We start from the raw sequence: 18,189 nt of genomic DNA, 5'->3' as shown, positions 1-18,189 counted from the left end.
ATCTCTCTCAGAATGACCTTCTTGATCCTAATCAGTCAGGTTTCAAGACTGGGCATTCAACTGAGACTGCTCTTCTCTGTGTCACGGAGGCTCTCCGCACTGCTAAAGCTAACTCTCTCTCCTCTGCGCTCACCCTTCTAGACCTATCTGCTGCCTTTGATACCGTGAACCATCAGATCCTCCTCTCCACCCTCTCCGAGCTGGGCATCTCCGGCGCGGCCCACGCCTGGATTGCGTCCTACCTGACAGGTCGCTCCTACCAGGTGGTGTGGCGAGAATCTGTCTCCGCACCACGTGCTCTCACCACTGGTGTCCCCCAGGGCTCTGTTCTAGGCCCTCTCCTATTCTCACTATACACCAAGTCACTTGGCTCGGTCATATCCTCACATGGTCTCTCCTATCATTGCTACGCAGACGACACACAATTAATCTTCTCCTTTCCCCCTTCTGATAACCAGGTGGCGAATCGCATCTCTGCATGTCTGGCAGACATATCAGTGTGGATGACGGCTCACCACCTCAAGCTGAACCTCGGCAAGACGGAGCTGCTCCTCCTCCCAGGGAAGGACTGCCCGTTCCATGATCTCGCCATCACGGTTGACAACTCCCTTGTGTCCTCCTCCCAGAGTGCTAAGAACCTTGGCGTGACCCTGGACAACACCCTGTCGTTCTCCACTAACATCAAGGCGGTGACCCGATCCTGTAGGTTCATGCTCTACAACATTCGCAGAGTACGACCCTGCCTCACACAGGAAGCGGTGCAGGTCCTAGTCCAGGCACTTTGTCATCTCCCGTCTGGATTACTGCAACTCACTGTTGGCTGGGCTCCCTGCCTGTGCCATTAAACCCCTACAACTCATCCAGAACGCCGCAGCCCGTCTGGTGTTCAACCTTCCCAAGTTCTCTCACGTCACCCCGCTCCTCCGTTCTCTCCACTGGCTTCCAGTTGAAGCTCGCATCCGCTACAAGTCCATGGTGCTTGCCTACGGAGTTGTGAGGGGAACGGCACCTCCGTACCTTCAGGCTCTGATCAGGCCCTACACCCAAACAAGGGCACTGCGTTCATCCACCTCTGGCCTGCTCGCCTCCCTACCTCTGAGGAAGCACAGCTCCCGCTCAGCCCAGTCAAAACTGTTCGCTGCTCTGGCACCCCAATGGTGGAACAAGCTCCCTCACGACGCCAGGACAGCGGAGTCAATCACCACCTTCCGGAGACACCTGAAACCCCACCTCTTTAAGGAATACCTGGGATAGGATAAAGTAATCCTTCTACCCCCCCCCCCAAAAGATTTAGATGCACTATTGTAAAGTGGTTTTTCCACTGGATATCTTAAGGTGAATGCACCAATTTGTAAGTCGCTCTGGATAAGAGCGTCTGCTAAATGACTTAAATGTAAAATGTAAATGTAATAGCATTCTCACATAGGTGTTCCTTTTGTTCAGGTGTGAAAGGGCAGTGTGGAGTTCAACAGAGATTGCATCATATGTGGATTTGTTGGTGCGATATGCAAATTGGAGTGGGTCTAGGGCAGGGGTCGGCAACCCAAAATGTTGAAAGAGCCATATTGGACCAAAAAAAAACAAATCTGTCTGGAGCCGCAAAAAGTTAAAAGCCTCATATAAGCCTTATAATGAAAGCAACACATGCTGTAAGTGTCTATATTAGCCTACTATCAAAATGATAAGTAGGCTACAAATACATAATGAGCATTCATGATTAAACGTTTATTTTACCGGCAGCGCATCCTGGAGAGAATGACGCACCACGTGACTACTCTGCTGTACGATGGTGCTTTAAGTTTAACTTCCATTATAATATTAATGTATTATGTTTCGTTGCATTGATGAAATTATAGAAATACAATACAGAAATCTGATTTTTGATGTCATTTTTATTTTAGGATTCGAAAAAACAACAACAAAATGTGCAACGTGCATAATAGGCCTCCTGTAATTTCAGACCTCCCCATGGAAATAAAATGCAGTCCTTTTCAATCCTCAATAATACGATACAATCCTCTTCTCTTTTCCCCCTTATCTGGGCAACAGACAGAGTGCAATAAAACAGCAGCCTTTTGAAAAGGTAAAGTATATAAAATTAAAATACAGTTTAAGTTCGATTTCTGTGCATTATCCTCTTCTCTTTAGTTTTCTGCAAATGTGCAAGGGTAAAATGCAGCAGCATCCTCTTCTCTTTTGACACGCACAATACAATGCAGCCATCCTCGGACCTGAGCAACAAAACACAATAATATCCCTATGTGTCATTCCAAATATATACTGACAAAAATCAGAAATCACTTTATAAAAACAGCCACTTTGTTACTAAATATGTGCCTATGACAGGATTGTGTTCTTACCCGTTTAATGTGACTTCTGTTTTCGGACATCACTGGACAGCTTCTCAACATCGGGCATGTAAGATGTAACTTTAATCTTCACGCAGGACTGCAAGCTCTCATCTGTGAGGCGGGTGCGGTATTTGGATTTTATGTAGTTCATGTTTGAGAATATCTGCTCGCACAGGTATGTTGATCCAAAGATGGATAATACTCCAAATGCATATTTCTTCATGTTCCTATAACTGTCAGGAAGAATGGAAATGTCTTTCCACGTTACTCTTTTTGTTTTTTGACAACTTCTCATTACAAAGCAAACATGCAGGCAATCCTTCCGCATTGGCAATGAAAGCAAACGATTCGGTCCAAGAACTGTGGAATCCTCTGTTCTCCTCAGCTATCTTTCTCTTTTTCCCTTTGGGATCCATGGCCCATGACACACCCGCCGGTTTGTTTGCAACAGCCACCTGTCTGGCACTACGCCGAGCTGAAAGAAACGTGTGTCGCAGGCTATGACGTAAATCTTCGTTGACAGAAATGTTGAAATTAAATATTTATTATACAAATTTTTACAGCATTGGATAATAAATTATATTAAAACAAAAAATATATTCACACCATCTTTTTCCATTTTCATATTTTTGAAAAAGCTCCAGGGAGCCACTAGGGCAGCGCTAAAGAGCCGCATGCGGCTCTAGAGCCGCGGGTTGCCGACCCCCGGTCTAGGGTTTCTGGGATAATTGTGTTGATGTGAGCCATGACCAGCCTTTCAAAGCATTTCATGGCTACAGACATGAATGCTTCGGGTCGGTAGTCATTTAGGCAGGTTACCTTAGTGGGCACAGGGACTATGGTGGTCTGCTTGATACATGTTGGTATTGCAGACTCAAACAGGGAGAGGTTGAAAATGTCAGTGAAGACCCTTGCCAGTTGGTCAGCGCATGCTCGCAGTACACTCCTGGTAATCCGTCTAGCCCTTCGGCCTTGTGAATGTTGACCTGTTTAAAGGTCTTACTCACATCTGCTGCGGAGAGCGTGTTCACACAGTCGTCTGGAACAGCTTGTCCTCTCATGCATGTTTCAGTGTTATTTGCCTCGAAGCGAGCATAGAAGTAGTTTAACTCGTCTGGTACGCTCGTGTCACTTGACAGCTCTTGGCTGTGTTTCCCTTTTGTAGTCTGTAATGGTTTTCAAGCCCTGCCACATCCGACGTTCATCGGAGCCAGTGTAGTACAATTCGATCTTAGTCCTATTTTGACACTTTGCCTGTTTGATGGTTTGTCGGAGGGCATAGCGGGATTTCATATAAGCTTCCGGGTTAGAGTCCCGCTCCTTCAAAGCGGCAGCTCTAGCCTTTAGCTCAGTGCGGACTTTGCCTGTAATCCATGGCTTCTGGTTGGGGTATGTTCGTACGGTCACTGTGTGGACAACATCATCGATGCACTTATTGATGAAGCCAATGAATTATGGTCAGATTTGCCAAATGGAGGGAGAGCTTTGTACACGTTTCTGTGTGTGGAGTAAAGGTGGTCTAGAGTTTTTTTCCCCTCTGGTTGCACATTTAACATGCTGATAATACATTTGGTAAAACAGATTTAAGTTTCCCTGGATTAAAGTCCCCGGCCAATAGGCGTGCCGCCTCTGGATGAACGTTTTCCTGTTTGCTTATGGCGGAATACAGCTCATTGAGTGCAGTCTTAGTGCCAGCATCGGTCTGTGGTGTGATGTAGACAGCTACGAAAAATACAGATGAAAACTCTCTAGGTAGATAGTGTGGTCTACAGCTCATCATGAGATGCTCTACCTCAGGCGAGCAAAACCTTGAGACTTCCTTAGATATCATGCACCAGCTGTTGTTTACATATATGCAGTCCGCCACCCCTTGTCTTACCAGATGCCGCTGTTTTATCCTGCCGATACAGCGTATAACCAGCTGTATGTTGATCATTTATTTATATGTTCTTATTTAACCTTTATTTAACTAGGCAATGTCATCGTACAGTCACGACTCCATGAAGCATAAGATATTACAGTTTTTAATATTCCATTGGTAGTTTAATCTTCCTCGTAGGTTGTCCATTTTATTTTCCAATTATTGTACGTTAGCTAGTAGAATGGAAGACGGGGGGGGGTTTATTCGATTGCCTACAAATTCTCAGAAGGAAGCCTAACCTCCGTCCTCTTTTTCTCCGTCGTCTCTTCACGCATATGACAGGGAATTGGGCCTGTTCCTGGGGAAAGCGGTATGTTGTTCACATCGGGCTCGTTGGACTCGTTAAAGGAAAAAAAGCTTCTGCCAGTTTGTGGTGAGTAATCGCTGTTCTGATGTCCAGAAGTTATTTTTGGTCGTAAGAGACGGTAGCAGCAACATTATTTACAAAATAAGTTCAAAAATAAGTTACAAACAACGGGAAAAAACGAACATAAAAACACAATTGGTTAGGAGCACGTAAAACATCAGTCATCTTCTCTGGCGCCGTCAGTCAAAGAATCTCCTGTCTCTTCTATAAATGTTATATCCTTGTATTGCTACTGCTGTATCATGAATTATCTAAGTGAGTCTCAGAAATGGCTAATATATGAATGTTATCTGATGTTAGCAAGTAATTGATTTCATTAACCTTATTTCTAAGGCTACATATATTAATATGGGCTATTTTCAGCCCTTTCCTGTGTACCTTATCAGAGATGATCATAATATGGAAAAGAGCAAACAAAGCAAGAGAAAACATATACATTCAGCAGTGCATTAATCAGTTGGTGTGTGTGTGTGTGCTGCAGGGTTGACACTCTCTCATCCTTTCCAGGCTTTTGAGAGGGATGGTGAACAATGAGCCTGTCATAGCAGATGTAAGCAATGTCCTCACACGTTCTGGCAGCTTTCATGGCTGGGATAAGTTCTTTCTTCTGGCGCACAGCTTCAGGATAGATGTTCAGGATATATGATTTACGTTCCTCTGAAGTTATTGGCTCTTTCCAGAACAGCTACCTTGTCCTTGAACCTCAGGAACTTGACCATTATCGGGTTGATAGACGTGACCACTTTGGGTTGATAGACGTTCATATTATACAAACACCCATGCATCCACCCCTCTAAATAACCATCTGTCTTATGTAACCAAACCAAACGTAACATTATACAAATTTTGTTGTTGTGGATTTACATTTACTATGTTATGTCATCTATGAGACCAGGTTGCAACTATAGGTAGCCTACACTGTGCTCATAAGGCTGTGCTGAGTGTGCTCCCTCCCAGTCCCTGGGTACTCAGCTCAAAAAGCTTGTGATATTGTTTCAGTTTTTTAGGGACAAAAAATGTACCATGTTGTTTAGAATTATTGTTTTCAAGTTAGTTCAAAACTATATTCTAGGCTTTACATTGCAGTGAATAGCCTATGACATTTGAATAACCGCCCCAAAGCCTGCCTGATTGGGCAACCATTTGGGTCATTTATGGGGTTTTCTCGAATGTTTAGCCCACAAGGTCCAGTCACATTATCAGGTCAGTAATATGGTGTATTTTGTCAGGATGTATAGGTACGGAAGTTGTATCCATAGTTTCCGCATTGGCTTCCGTGTTCTAAAAGTGTTCAAAATGTTGGTGGATATCACCGCCCACCGGGCAAAATGGCGTGAAAAGAGTGTCTCCGAAAATAAACATTAACCTCTCTAGGGTAGGTGGGACGAAATCGTCCCAACTACGTAACAGCCAGTGGAATCCTGTGGCACCTTATTCAAATACCTTAGAAATGCTATTACTTCAATTTCTCAAACATATGACTATTTTACACCATTTTAAAGACAAGACTCTCGTTAATCTAACCACACTGTCCGATTTCAAAAAGGCTTTACAACGAAAGCAAAACATTAGATTATGTCAGCAGAGTACCCAGCCAGAAATAATCAGACACCCATTTTTCAAGCTAGCATATAATGTCACATAAACCCAAACCACAGCTAAATGCAGCACTAACCTTTGATGATCTTCATCAGATGACACTTCTAGGACATTATGTTATACAATACATGCATGTTTTGTTCAATAAAGTTCATATTTATATCAAAAACCAGCTTTTTACATTAGCATGTGACGTTCAGAACTAGCACACCCCCCGCAAACTTCCGGTGAATTTACTAAATTACTCACGATAAACGTTCACAAAAAACATAACAATTATTTTAAGAATTATAGATACAGAACTCCTCTATGCACTCGCTATGTCCGATTTTAAAATAGCTTTTCGGTGAAAGCACATTTTGCAATATTCTAAGTAGATAGCCCAGCCATCACGGCTAGCTATTTACACACCCACCAAGTTTAGCCCTCACCAAAGTCAGATTTACTATAAGAAAAATGTTATTACCTTTGCTGTTCTTCGTCAGAATGCACTCCCAGGACTTCTACTTCAATAACAAATGTTGGTTTGGTCCCAAATAATCCATCGTTATATCCAAATAGCGGCGTTTTGTTCGTGCGTTCAAGACACTATCCGAAAGGGTAAATAAGGGTTACGCGCCCGACGTGTTTCGTGACAAAAAAATTCTAAATATTCCATTACCGTACTTCGAAGCATGTCAACCGCTGTTTAAAATCAATTTTTATGCCATTTTTCTCGTAAAAAAGCGATAATATTCCGACCGGGAATCTGTGTTTTAGTTCAAAGAGAGAGAAAGTAAAAACATGACGTCGCCCCGTGCAGGCGCCTCAGTCTGATGGTCCTCTGATCGGCCACTTACCAAAGGCGCTAATGTTTTTCAGCCAGCGGCTGGAATTACATCATTCAGCTTTTTCCCGGGTTCTGAGAGCCTATGGGAGCCGTAGGAAGTGTCACGTTACAGCAAAGATCCTAAATTTTCAATAAACAGAGCCAAGAAGCTCAAGGAATGGTCAGAGAGGGTACTTCCTGTTTGGAATCTTCTCAGGTTTTTGCCTGCCATGTGAGTTCTGTTATACTCACAGACACCATTCAAACAGTTTTAGAAACTTTTGGGTGTTTTCTATCCAAAGCCAATAATTATATGCATATTCTAGTTTCTGGGCAGTAGTAATAACCAGATTAAATCGGGTACCTTTTTTATCCGGCCGTGTAAATACTGCCCCCTAGCCCTAACAGGTTTTAAGTAAGGAGATTTTGTATGGCGGTCAATGAGAATTTGCTCCACAAAAAATATAATTGCTAGTTTGCTACAGTATGTGAGGCTTATTTGATCGAATATAAGTTTCGTAATTGTTAGGTTGTTACAAATGATATAAGCTGATGCACATTGCATTTGGGGAATTTTGAAAATATCGGAGTTGTGCCTCTTGTCATAGAGAGAGAGGAGTCATCATGAATATAGCCCATTTTGGCATGGAGATTGCCACTGAGGGCTTCAAACATTTTAAAGTAGTCAACTGGGTGGGGATTCCTATGAGTTGGGAGCAAACAGCCAATGAAGAAAAATGTACTATGCGTAAACTGATACTAAACTGATATTAGATTATGTGAACCTGTTTTATTCTTCAGAAATTCACATCTAAGTGGCTTCTTTTATACTCTGAGACATACAGGTAACTGTCAAAATAAAGGAAACGCAAACATAATGTCTCTTTAATTGAGCATTGGACCACCAAGAGCCAGAACAGCTTCAATGCACATTGGCATAGATTCTACAATTATTTCCATTATTTTGGCAGTTACCTGTACATGTAATTACTGTGGGAAATGAATGATATTGTATCTCATAGAGCTTTTCCTGCCGAGTTAGGATGGAAGTGATGGAAGTCACAGGGCATGGGGTAAAACAGCATGCAGATTCCTACTGTACGTTCATTTTGATAATGTGCTCAAACCAAAATGGAACAAGGGGAGTGGAAATCAATACTAAGCAGACATAGCAGTGCCCTGCAGTGGAGAGAAAGTAATGTAGCCATTAGAAAGAAGACTTCTGCAATACTTCATTGTCAGCATAATATTATACTGTCAGCAATCCGCATTCCTTTCCATTATATATGGTCTGTGAAAACAAGGGCAGCTTGGACTTTCACAATATTTAGACTGCTCATGCATAAGGACGTAGAAGTATAATGTAAACAAGTTTGAGGATAAAAAAGTATGAATAATTTGATAAGCAATTTTCTTTATTTTACATGTTACAGTGCTTAGGTCATGAATAGCATTTAAATTATAGTACTGTATTGACGTACTGTACTAAATAATACCATAATACAAGCAATGTCATATAAAAAATGATTTGGCCAAAATATATCTGTAATTGTATACATTCTCTTTGCAAATTAAACCAAAATGTGAAAATATACCTAACTTAGCATAAATCAATGCCTTTGAATTCATTGTAGTACCTACCTTATCACGTGAACATTTCTCACTTTATTCTTTGCAAACACTTCATCAATGAATAGTAAATTATATCAAAGCCGAGGATATTTCAACTTACATATATTCTCAAATTCATGTTGAGAGAAAGGTGTCATGCGTTGCATATGTTGCAAAATTAATTATTAATATTTTTCTTAAATAGGAGAAAAAAATCATTAGTGCTTGTTAGTTTTGGCTTTTCATACAGCAGCTTCGTATAAGAAATCATTGTTCTCTTACCAAATGTTTGTATCTATTTTCACATGGTTTTCCTATATATTCTTTTCACACACATATATATATATATATATATATATATATATATATATATATATTCATTTACAAAATATGACCCTAGCTCAAGTAAATCTTTCTCCATTTTAACAAATTTGAGTTCAGCGGAATTTCCTTCAAAGCAGTCTGTTTAAGACATCTGTCTTCATGCATTTTAATTTTTATATATTTTTTAATAATAATTAACACAACATGACACTAGCTGAAGCTCACATTTCTCCATGTAAACAAACATTTCTCCATGTAAGTTCAGTGGAAGTCTTCTCGGGTCAGTCTGTTTTTGAGTCTTATGCCAAATAATGACAGTATTTACCATGATGAAGACAATTTGGGTCATTATTATACTAATTCAAACACTTCAATGTTTTCTGAATTTGAGGCAATGTCATATCACGTAAGAACAATTTATTCCACTGAATATTACATTTACTGTACACTTTATGAATAGGAAGACATTTTCTATATTCTTCATCAATGCACATTTAAAAGAATTCTTGCAGTACATTTGATAAAAGCTGTCACTTTCCTTATCCTAAGTAGCGAGTGTAAAGCAATAGCAAGCATGCACATGGGTAATATTGTGTCTATATCAACAGGGCAGGGTATCAGCAGTGAAACCTGGATGGTTGTGAGATTTAGTATTTGCTTAGGTATGTGTTTGACTACACCTGACCCTGGAACATTGGTAACCAACCCTGGTCCACAAGAACTACTTGGATGTGCAAGCTTTTGTTTCATGCCCTGCACTATAACACCTGATTGGCTAAACAACTGACCACCAAATCTAGTTAAATGCACTATTATAGGGTCTGAGCTGGAACAATAGTCTGCTCATCCTAGGAGCTCTCTAGAACCAGGGTTTGATGGTGACCATGGCCCTATATTATACTGATTATAAGTACACACACTAGCACTAGTGGTCACTTGTGTCGGGAGCGCACTTGGAGGAGTGTGGGTGTCTGCTCCATGATCTGGACCAGCAGCTTGTCGATGTAGTCCTCTAGGTCACGCACCTGTGCCTTGATCTTCTTCAGCTCCGCCTCGTGTTTCTCCAGCATCGCCGCCTGCTGGTCGGAGGCCACCTGCTGCTTCTCCATATCCATCTCCTGCTGCAGCAGAAGGGAAATCAGCTCCATGTTTGTCAGCTGCTCGTACTGGGCAGAGCTGTCTGCTAACGATTCCTGAGAAGACAAACACAGGCCCTGTATGAATACTTTGAGAATACGTCATTCATTCATATCTTGAAGTAATCACTGAACTGGATCTGACTGGATCTGTGACATAGAATGGGGAAACACAGATTAACAAGAGGAGGGACCCAATTAATTAAATATATTGCTGTCAGGTAATAGAACATGACCAAAACCTTTTCCATAGAATTTTGAACTGCCCAGTTATCCCAAAGTAGACAATAATGTTTCATTATGTGAATTCATGGACTTTTTATTCTTTACTATATTCAATGATTAATTTGTAATGTGTGGATACTGTTTCTATACTGAACAAATATAAACGCGGCATGTAAAGTGTTGGTTACATATTTAATGAGCTGAAATAAAATGTTCTATACACACACCCAATGCTTATTTCACTCAAATGTTGTGCATAAATTTGTTTACATGATGTAAACGTTGTGAACAAAGTGCCCCATGGTGGCGGTGTTTTTTAAAATATATTTTTTATTTATTTCACATTTATTTAACCAGGTAACCCAGTTGAGAACAAGTTCTCATTTACAACTGCGACCTGGCCAAGATAAAGCAAAGCAGTGCGACAAAAACAACAACAGAGTTACACATGGGATGAACAAACGTACAGTCAATAATGGGTTATGGTATGGGCAGTCATAAACTACGGACAACGAACACAATTGCATTTTATCAATGGCAATTTGAATGCACAGAGATACCATGACGAGATCCTGAGACCCATTGTCGTGCCATACATCTGCAGCCATCACCTCATGTTTCAGCATGATAATGCATGGCCCCGTATCACAAGGATCTGTAAACAATTCCTGGAAGCTGAAAATGTATTTCTCCATGGCCTGCATACTCACCAGGCACGTCACCCATTGGGATGCTCTGGATCGACGTGTACGACAGCGTGTTTCAGTTCCCGTCAATATCCAGAAACTTCGCACAGCCATTGAAAAGGAGTGGGACAACATTCCACAGGCTGCAATCAACAGCCTGATCAACTCTATGCAAAGGAGATGTGTCGCGCTGCATGAGGCAAATGGTGGTCACACCAGATACTGACTGTTTTTCTGATCCACGCCAATACCTTATTTTTTAAAGGTATCTGTGACCAACAGATGCATACAGTGGTTGCTCCACTAAAAGTTTTGCGATTATGCTGCATGATTTAGAGGTAATTTGTGGTTTAGTACAGTACCCTGTGTCACCACTTCATTGCACCAGACCAGCGCAAGGGGGAGTTAGAGCACTGATTATGGTTTTGGGTCCTACTGTGTCTGTAACTGACAATGAATGGGTGACATAAACCTCAATAGGAACTGATAATTGTGCATGACTTCAGCATTACTTACTAAAACTGATTGTTACACTAAGGTTTTTATTATTTTATTTTGTTAGGATTATTTTGCTCTTACTGTAGTACTGTAGCCCACTCCCGACCAGTCACATGTACAGCGCCTGAGTGGTGCAACGGTCTAAGACACTGTAAACTGTGTTGCTACAGATGCTGGTTCCTCTCCCTCTAAAATCAGAAATAAATCATTCTAAATAACAAACTGGCTTTATTTACAAATTAGCAACAATGTATGCAACTTAAAATCATTCTGCCTTCAGTAGTTTAGAGTACAAAGAGATATATTGTATAGTTATTTATTTTTAGGAGCCTGATTTTTGTTACAGTATTTGGTAGACATGAAGTACAATATTGTAAAATGAAATATAAAAAGTACGCAGTTCAGCTGTGCCTGTTACTTTGGTAGATGCACAACATGGATGATACCAAAATAAAGATTCCAAAATATATCATCCAAGCCTGATGATGAATATTCATTAATGTCTCACCCCGTGTTCAAGAATGACCTTTTCTCGCTCATTTTGTGTTATTTGAAAATGAAATCATCTCCAAAGTATTATTTTTTAAACAAAGCAATTATTATTATTAATTTTGAATTACATAAAAGCCCCTTGGATATTCTCACAGATATATTATTAACTCTGTTATTAGCAGGACAATTGGTCATGGCTCCCGAGTGGCGCACAATGGGATTGCCTTGCAGTTCTCCAGCTGTATCCACTGAAAGTGCGCGAGGTTCAAGGCACAGGGGCACGGGATGGGCCACAGAGCCGCACACAGAAGACAGACCTAGCCCATGGGGAAGGGAGGAGGACGAAGGGGGAGGGGAAGTGGAACACCACCCCGCCACACTGGGTAGCACAGAGCAAAACTTTAAGGGGCATTGCACTAATAATGGCGCTGACTAGGGAAACATTCCCGCTGTTCTTAGTGCCAGTCTGCACGTTCAAACTAAAACAATGTAACTAATAATGGCATCTTTATGCTTTCATTAATAAAATAATGATAAAAATACTCTTTCAAATGCCAATGTTTATTTAGTTATGTATCCATAACAAATTACTACAGAAATATCTTCCAATCCTCTATATGTAATTATTGGCGGAGAGTCACGTCATATTTTTCGATATACTTTAGGCCTACCGTAGGCGACATGAGTCTCACTAGTGTTGAGTAATGTGCTGCTAAAAGTGGTGTAGGTCTTATTTATTTAAAGAGCATATTGCAGTTAAAAGCAATAGGATTTGAAGCAATAGCCTACAACTATTTTAGCACCGTTTCGCACTGCTCTGAGACAAGCATTGGGAATGGTCTTGATAAATCAATGAGATTTTTATTTTCACTGAATCTCTATTTGGGTATTGGTTAGACTACAATTATGGTGTAGAAATGTTATGCTCTTAGTGTAACCTTTATTTAACTAGGCAAGTCAGTTAAGAACAAATTCTTATTTACAAGTGTAACAGATGTGAAATGGCTAGTTAGTTAGTGGTGGTGCGCGCTAATAGCGTTTCAATCGGGTGACGTCACTCGCTCTGCGACCTGAAGTAGTTGTTTCCCTTGCTCTGCAAGGGCCGCGGCTTTTGTGGCGCGATGGGTTTGTGGGTGACTGTTGTTGATGTGTGCAGAGGGTCCTGGGTTCAAGCGAGGAGATGGACGGAAGCTATACTGTTACACAAGGACAGCCTACTCCTTCCTCCCCGTCGGGAATTGGAAAAGAAACCCCATAATATTAATCAACTTATTTTAGCAAAATGTCCTAATATCAGTCCCACATACTATGTTCTTACAAAAAAAGATTTGAAATTCTCTAGTACAGCCACTATTGAAGGCTATCAAATGCTTCTCAAAGATGCCCTCTGGTGGTCAAACTAGCACTAACTAGCATTAACGGTAATAGTGGTTGACACTTAAATAACATGCCATAGAATTCTGCGGCACCATGCAAGCTGTGCCGCAGTACACTGCAAATTTTAAAGGATGAACCACTGTATCTGTATTCCCTGTCGTGAAATCCATAGATTAGGACCTAATGAATGTATTTCAATTGACTGGTTTCCTTATATGAACTGTAACTCAGTGAAATCTTTGAAATTGTTGCATGCTGCATTTATATTTTTGTTCAGTACATAAACAGGGTCCCTTGTGGGACCACAATTGCTCTGCAGCATGTTCAGAATTTCTTTCAAAAGTGAATCAGTATACCGAATAAACTAAATATCATGAATAGTGTTGTGTTTGCATTGGCTCAAATATGCTATACAGCCAGCCAGGAATACCTGTAGGTGAGGATGGGGGAGAGTGACTAATCAATTGTTTCATCCAGGAGACAGGTTTCATCTGAGCAGGGGTTCAAAATCATCAGTAAAATAGAAAAAATATATTAAAAAATGCCATAAATCCAGCACAGGTCTACACAATATGTGCAGGGTAATGTCCATGAAAGTGTGGTAGCGTTAGCCAGCCCTAAGCCAGATAACATTATCATAACAACAACATGTTATGGGACAGAGAGAAAAATGTGCAGTTTTATAGCTAATCTTATGCTATTTTACACATTTTGCTATGAGGCCAAGAGAAAATGCTGTCGTTTTAGAGGTAATTTCCTGCTATTTTACACATTTTGCCATGAGGCTGAGAGAAAAGTTTTAAAGCAAATTTCCTGTAATAAAAAATAAATATCATGTTAATGATGTATTTGTTAAAGGTCCCAGGATTGAGACCAGGAAAACAGAACATATGTTTCCTGTAAAACAGGAGAAATTATAAGACAAGAGAAAGTTGGCTGGTTTCAGGAAAAGCTCTCTCATTAGTGTCAAGGGTCAATTATCTGGTTTATCACAATTGCTTTGAAGAATAATATAAATTCACAGTTGTCATTATCAATAGAAAAATATGTTTAAAAAAAATGCATTCACATACAGTTGAAGTTGAAGGTTACATACAACTTAGCCAAATACATTTAAACACAGTTTTTAACAATTCCTGACATTTAATCCGAGTACAAATTCTCTGTTTTAGGTCAGTTAGGATCACCACTTTATTTTAAGAATGTGAAATGTCACAAGAATAGTAGAGAGAATGATTTAGTTCAGCTTTTATTTCTTTCATCACAATCCCAGTGGGTCAGAAGTTTACATGCACTCAATTAGTATTTGGTAGCATTAACTTTAAATTGTTTAACTTGGGTCAAACGTTTCACGTAGCCTTCCACAAGCTTCCCACAATAAGTTGGGTGAATTTTGGCCCATTTCTCCTGACAGAGCTGGTGTAACTGAGTCAGGTTTGTAGGCCTCCTTGCTCGCACACGCTTTTTCAGTTCTGCCCACATATTTTCTATAGGATTGAGGTCAGGGCTTTGATGGCCACTCCAATACCTTGACTTTGTTGTCCTTACGCCATTTTGCCACAATTTTGGAAGTATGTCCATTTGGAAGACCCATTTGTGACCAAGCTTTAACTTCCTGACTGATGTCTTGAGATGTTGCTTCAATATATCCACAGAATTTTCCTGCCTCATGATGCCATCTATTTTGTGAAGTGCACCAGTCCCTCCTGCAGCAAAGCACCCCCACAACATGATGCTGCCACCCCCGTGCTTCACGGTTGGGATGGTGTTCTTCGGCTTGCAAGCCTCCCCCTTTTTCCTCCAAACATAATGATGGTCATTATGGCCAAACAGTTCTATTTTTGTTTCATCAGATCAGAGGACATTTTTCCAAAAAGTACGATGTTTGTCCCCATGTGCAGTTGCAAACCGTAGTCTGTTTTTTATGGTGGTTTTGGAGCAGGGTCTTCTTCCTTGCTGAGCGGCCTTTCAGGCTATGTCGATATAGGACTCATTTTACTGTGAATATAGATACTTTTGTACCGGTTTCCTCCAGCATCTTCACAAGGTCCTTTGCTGTTGTTCTGGGATTGATTTGCACTTTTTGCACCAAAGTACGTTCATCTCTAGGAGACAGAACACGTCTCCTTCCTGAGCGGTATGACGGCTGCGCAGTACCATGGTGTTTATACTTGTGTACTATTGTTTGTACAGATGAACGTGGTACCTTCAGGCATTTAGAAATTGCTCCCAATGCTGAACCAGACTTGTGGAGGTCTACAATTTTTTCCTCAGTTCTTGGCTGATTTCTTTTGATTTTCACATGATGTCAAGCAAAGAGGCACTGAGTTTGAAGGTACACCTTCAGAAGCTATGAGAAGCTTCTTAAGCCATGACAACATTTTCTGGAATTTTCCAAGCTGTTTAAAGGCACAGTCAACTTAGTGTATGTAAACTTCTAACCCACTGGAATTGTGATACAACTAATTATAAGTGAAATAATATGTCTGTAAACAATTGTTGGAAAAATGACTTGTGTCATGCACAAAGTAGATGTCCTAACCGACTTGCCAAAACTATAGTTTGTTAACAAGAAATTCGTGGAGTGGTTGAAAAACGAGTTTTAATGACTCCAACATATGTGTATGCAAACTTCCTACTTCAACTGTACTTCATATCCTGTGTTCAATTACATTAACAGTACATAAACTCAGCAAAAAAAGAAACATCCTCTCACTGTCAACTGCGTTTATTTTCAGCAAACTTAACATGTGTAAATATTTGTATGAACATAGCAAGATTCAACAACTGAAACATGTGACGAATAGAAATTTAATAATGTGTCCCTGAACAAAGGGGGGTCAAAATCAAAAGTAACAGTCTATTTCTGGTGTGGCCACCAGCTGCATTAAGTACTGCAGTGCATCTCCTCCTCATGGACTGCACCAGATTTTCCAGTTCTTACTGGGAGATGTTACCCCAGTCTTCCACCAAGGCACGTGCAAGTTCCCGGACATTTCTGGGGGGAAAGGCCCTAGCCCTCACCCTCCGATCCAACAGGTACCAGACGTGCTCAATGGGATTGAGGTCCGGCCTCTTCACTGACCATGGCAGAACACTGACATTCCTGTCTTGCAGGAAATCACGCACAGAACGAGCCGTATGGCTGGTGGCATTGTCATGCTGGAGGGTCATGTCAGGATGAGCCTGCAGGAAGGGTACCACATGAGGGAGGAGGATGTCTTCCCTGTAACGCACAGCGTTGAGATTGCCTGCAATGACAACAAGCTCAGTCCGATGATGTTGTAACTTTAATGGGTTACAGAGTTAATGTTTAAGTTAATTCATTGAGCTGTATCTAAAGATATTTTCATTAGAGTTACCTACATATGTAGTTGTATTAGAATTTGTGTGTTGGAGATTGAGAGAACTACATACATATTGTGTTGTATTGGTTAGTATTGGATTACGCTTTTGACTGCAAGTTCCAGAATGCCTTGCGACAGGAGGTAGAGAGAGATCACGCCAGTTATGACAAGTGATTATGCTGACTTTTCGCTAGCAACTTACTTTTATTGTTTGTAGAATCTAAAGTTGTTAAATGTAACATGAACCAGTATTATTACTAAAAGAAGCTTTCATTTCAAACCCGACGTCCCGAGTCATTACTTTGAAGATAGTTATTCTATAGATGATGCTGTGACACGCTGCCCCAGACCATAATGGACCCTCCACCTCCAAATCGATCCCGCTCCAGAATACAGGCCTCGGTGTAACTCTCATTCCTTTGACGATAAACGCGAATCCAACCATCACCCCTGGTGAGACAAAACCGCAACTCGTCAGCGAAGAGCACTTTTTTTTTTATAAAAAAAAATATATTATAGGGGTGGAGAGCACTTTTTGCCAGTCCTATCTGGTCCAGCGACGATGGGTTTGTGCCCATAGTTGTTGCCGGTGACGTCTGGTGAGGACCTGCCTTACAACAGGCCTACTTGCCTTCAGTCCAGTCAGCCTCTCTCAGCCTATTGCGGACAGTCTGAGCACTGATGGAGGGATTGTGCGTTCCTGGTGTAACTCGGGCAGTTGTTACCATCCTGTACCTGTCCCGAAGATGTGATGTTCGGATGTACCGATCCTGTGCAGGTGTTGTTACATGTGGTCTGCCACTGCGAGGACGATCAGCTGTCCGCCCTGTAGCGCTGTCTTAGGCGTCTCACTGTACGGACATTGCAATTTATTGCCCTGGCCACATCTGCAGTCCTCATGCCTCCTTGCAGCATGCCTAAGGCACATTCACGCAGATGAGCAGGGACCGTGCGCATCTTTCTTCTGGTGTTTTTCAGAGTCAGTAGAAAGGCCTCTTTAGTGTCCTAAGTTTTCATAACTGTGACCTTAATTGCCTACCGTCTGTAAGCTGTTAGTGTCTTAATGACCGTTCCACAGGTGCATGTTCATTAATTGCTTATGCTTCATTGAACAAGCATGGGAAACAGTGTATAAACCTTTTACAATGAAGATCTGTGAAGTTAGTGATTTTTACAAATTATCTTTGAAAGGCAGGGTCCTGAAAAAGGGACGTTTCTTTATTTGCTGAATTTATGTCGCTACTGCTGAGTTTATGTTGCTACCGCTACTGTACCAAAATAAAGGCTAATCACTTACAAATAGTGTAAAAGGTATGCTGTCTAGCATGTAAAACCAGCGAATTGTATGATTGTCCAACACATCACAACAGATTAACGACTATAATCATAAGTGTAACCGAATGCTACATAATCGACCACAATGACCCCCACTAGCCTAGCCACAGCT

General features: G+C 41.0%; 1 protein-coding gene across 3 annotated transcripts in view; it reads right to left on the bottom strand.

The window, feature by feature from the left end:
* Window positions 1-8,442: 8,442 nt before the first annotated feature.
* LOC115170719 (rab11 family-interacting protein 5) overlaps window positions 8,443-18,189 on the bottom strand; it is a 47,306-nt gene continuing 37,559 nt past the window's right edge. For all 3 annotated transcript variants that reach the window (XM_029726952.1, XM_029726955.1, XM_029726954.1), the window contains one exon: window positions 8,443-10,174. In XM_029726952.1, coding sequence (XP_029582812.1) covers window positions 9,914-10,174 — 261 coding nt within the window. In that variant the 3' untranslated portion in view covers window positions 8,443-9,913. The remainder of the gene's footprint in view (window positions 10,175-18,189) is intronic.

Source organism: Salmo trutta, chromosome 32 (assembly GCF_901001165.1).
Source record: "Salmo trutta chromosome 32, fSalTru1.1, whole genome shotgun sequence".
Taxonomy (NCBI): domain Eukaryota; kingdom Metazoa; phylum Chordata; class Actinopteri; order Salmoniformes; family Salmonidae; genus Salmo; species Salmo trutta.
This window is presented reverse-complemented; position numbering and strand designations above follow the sequence as displayed.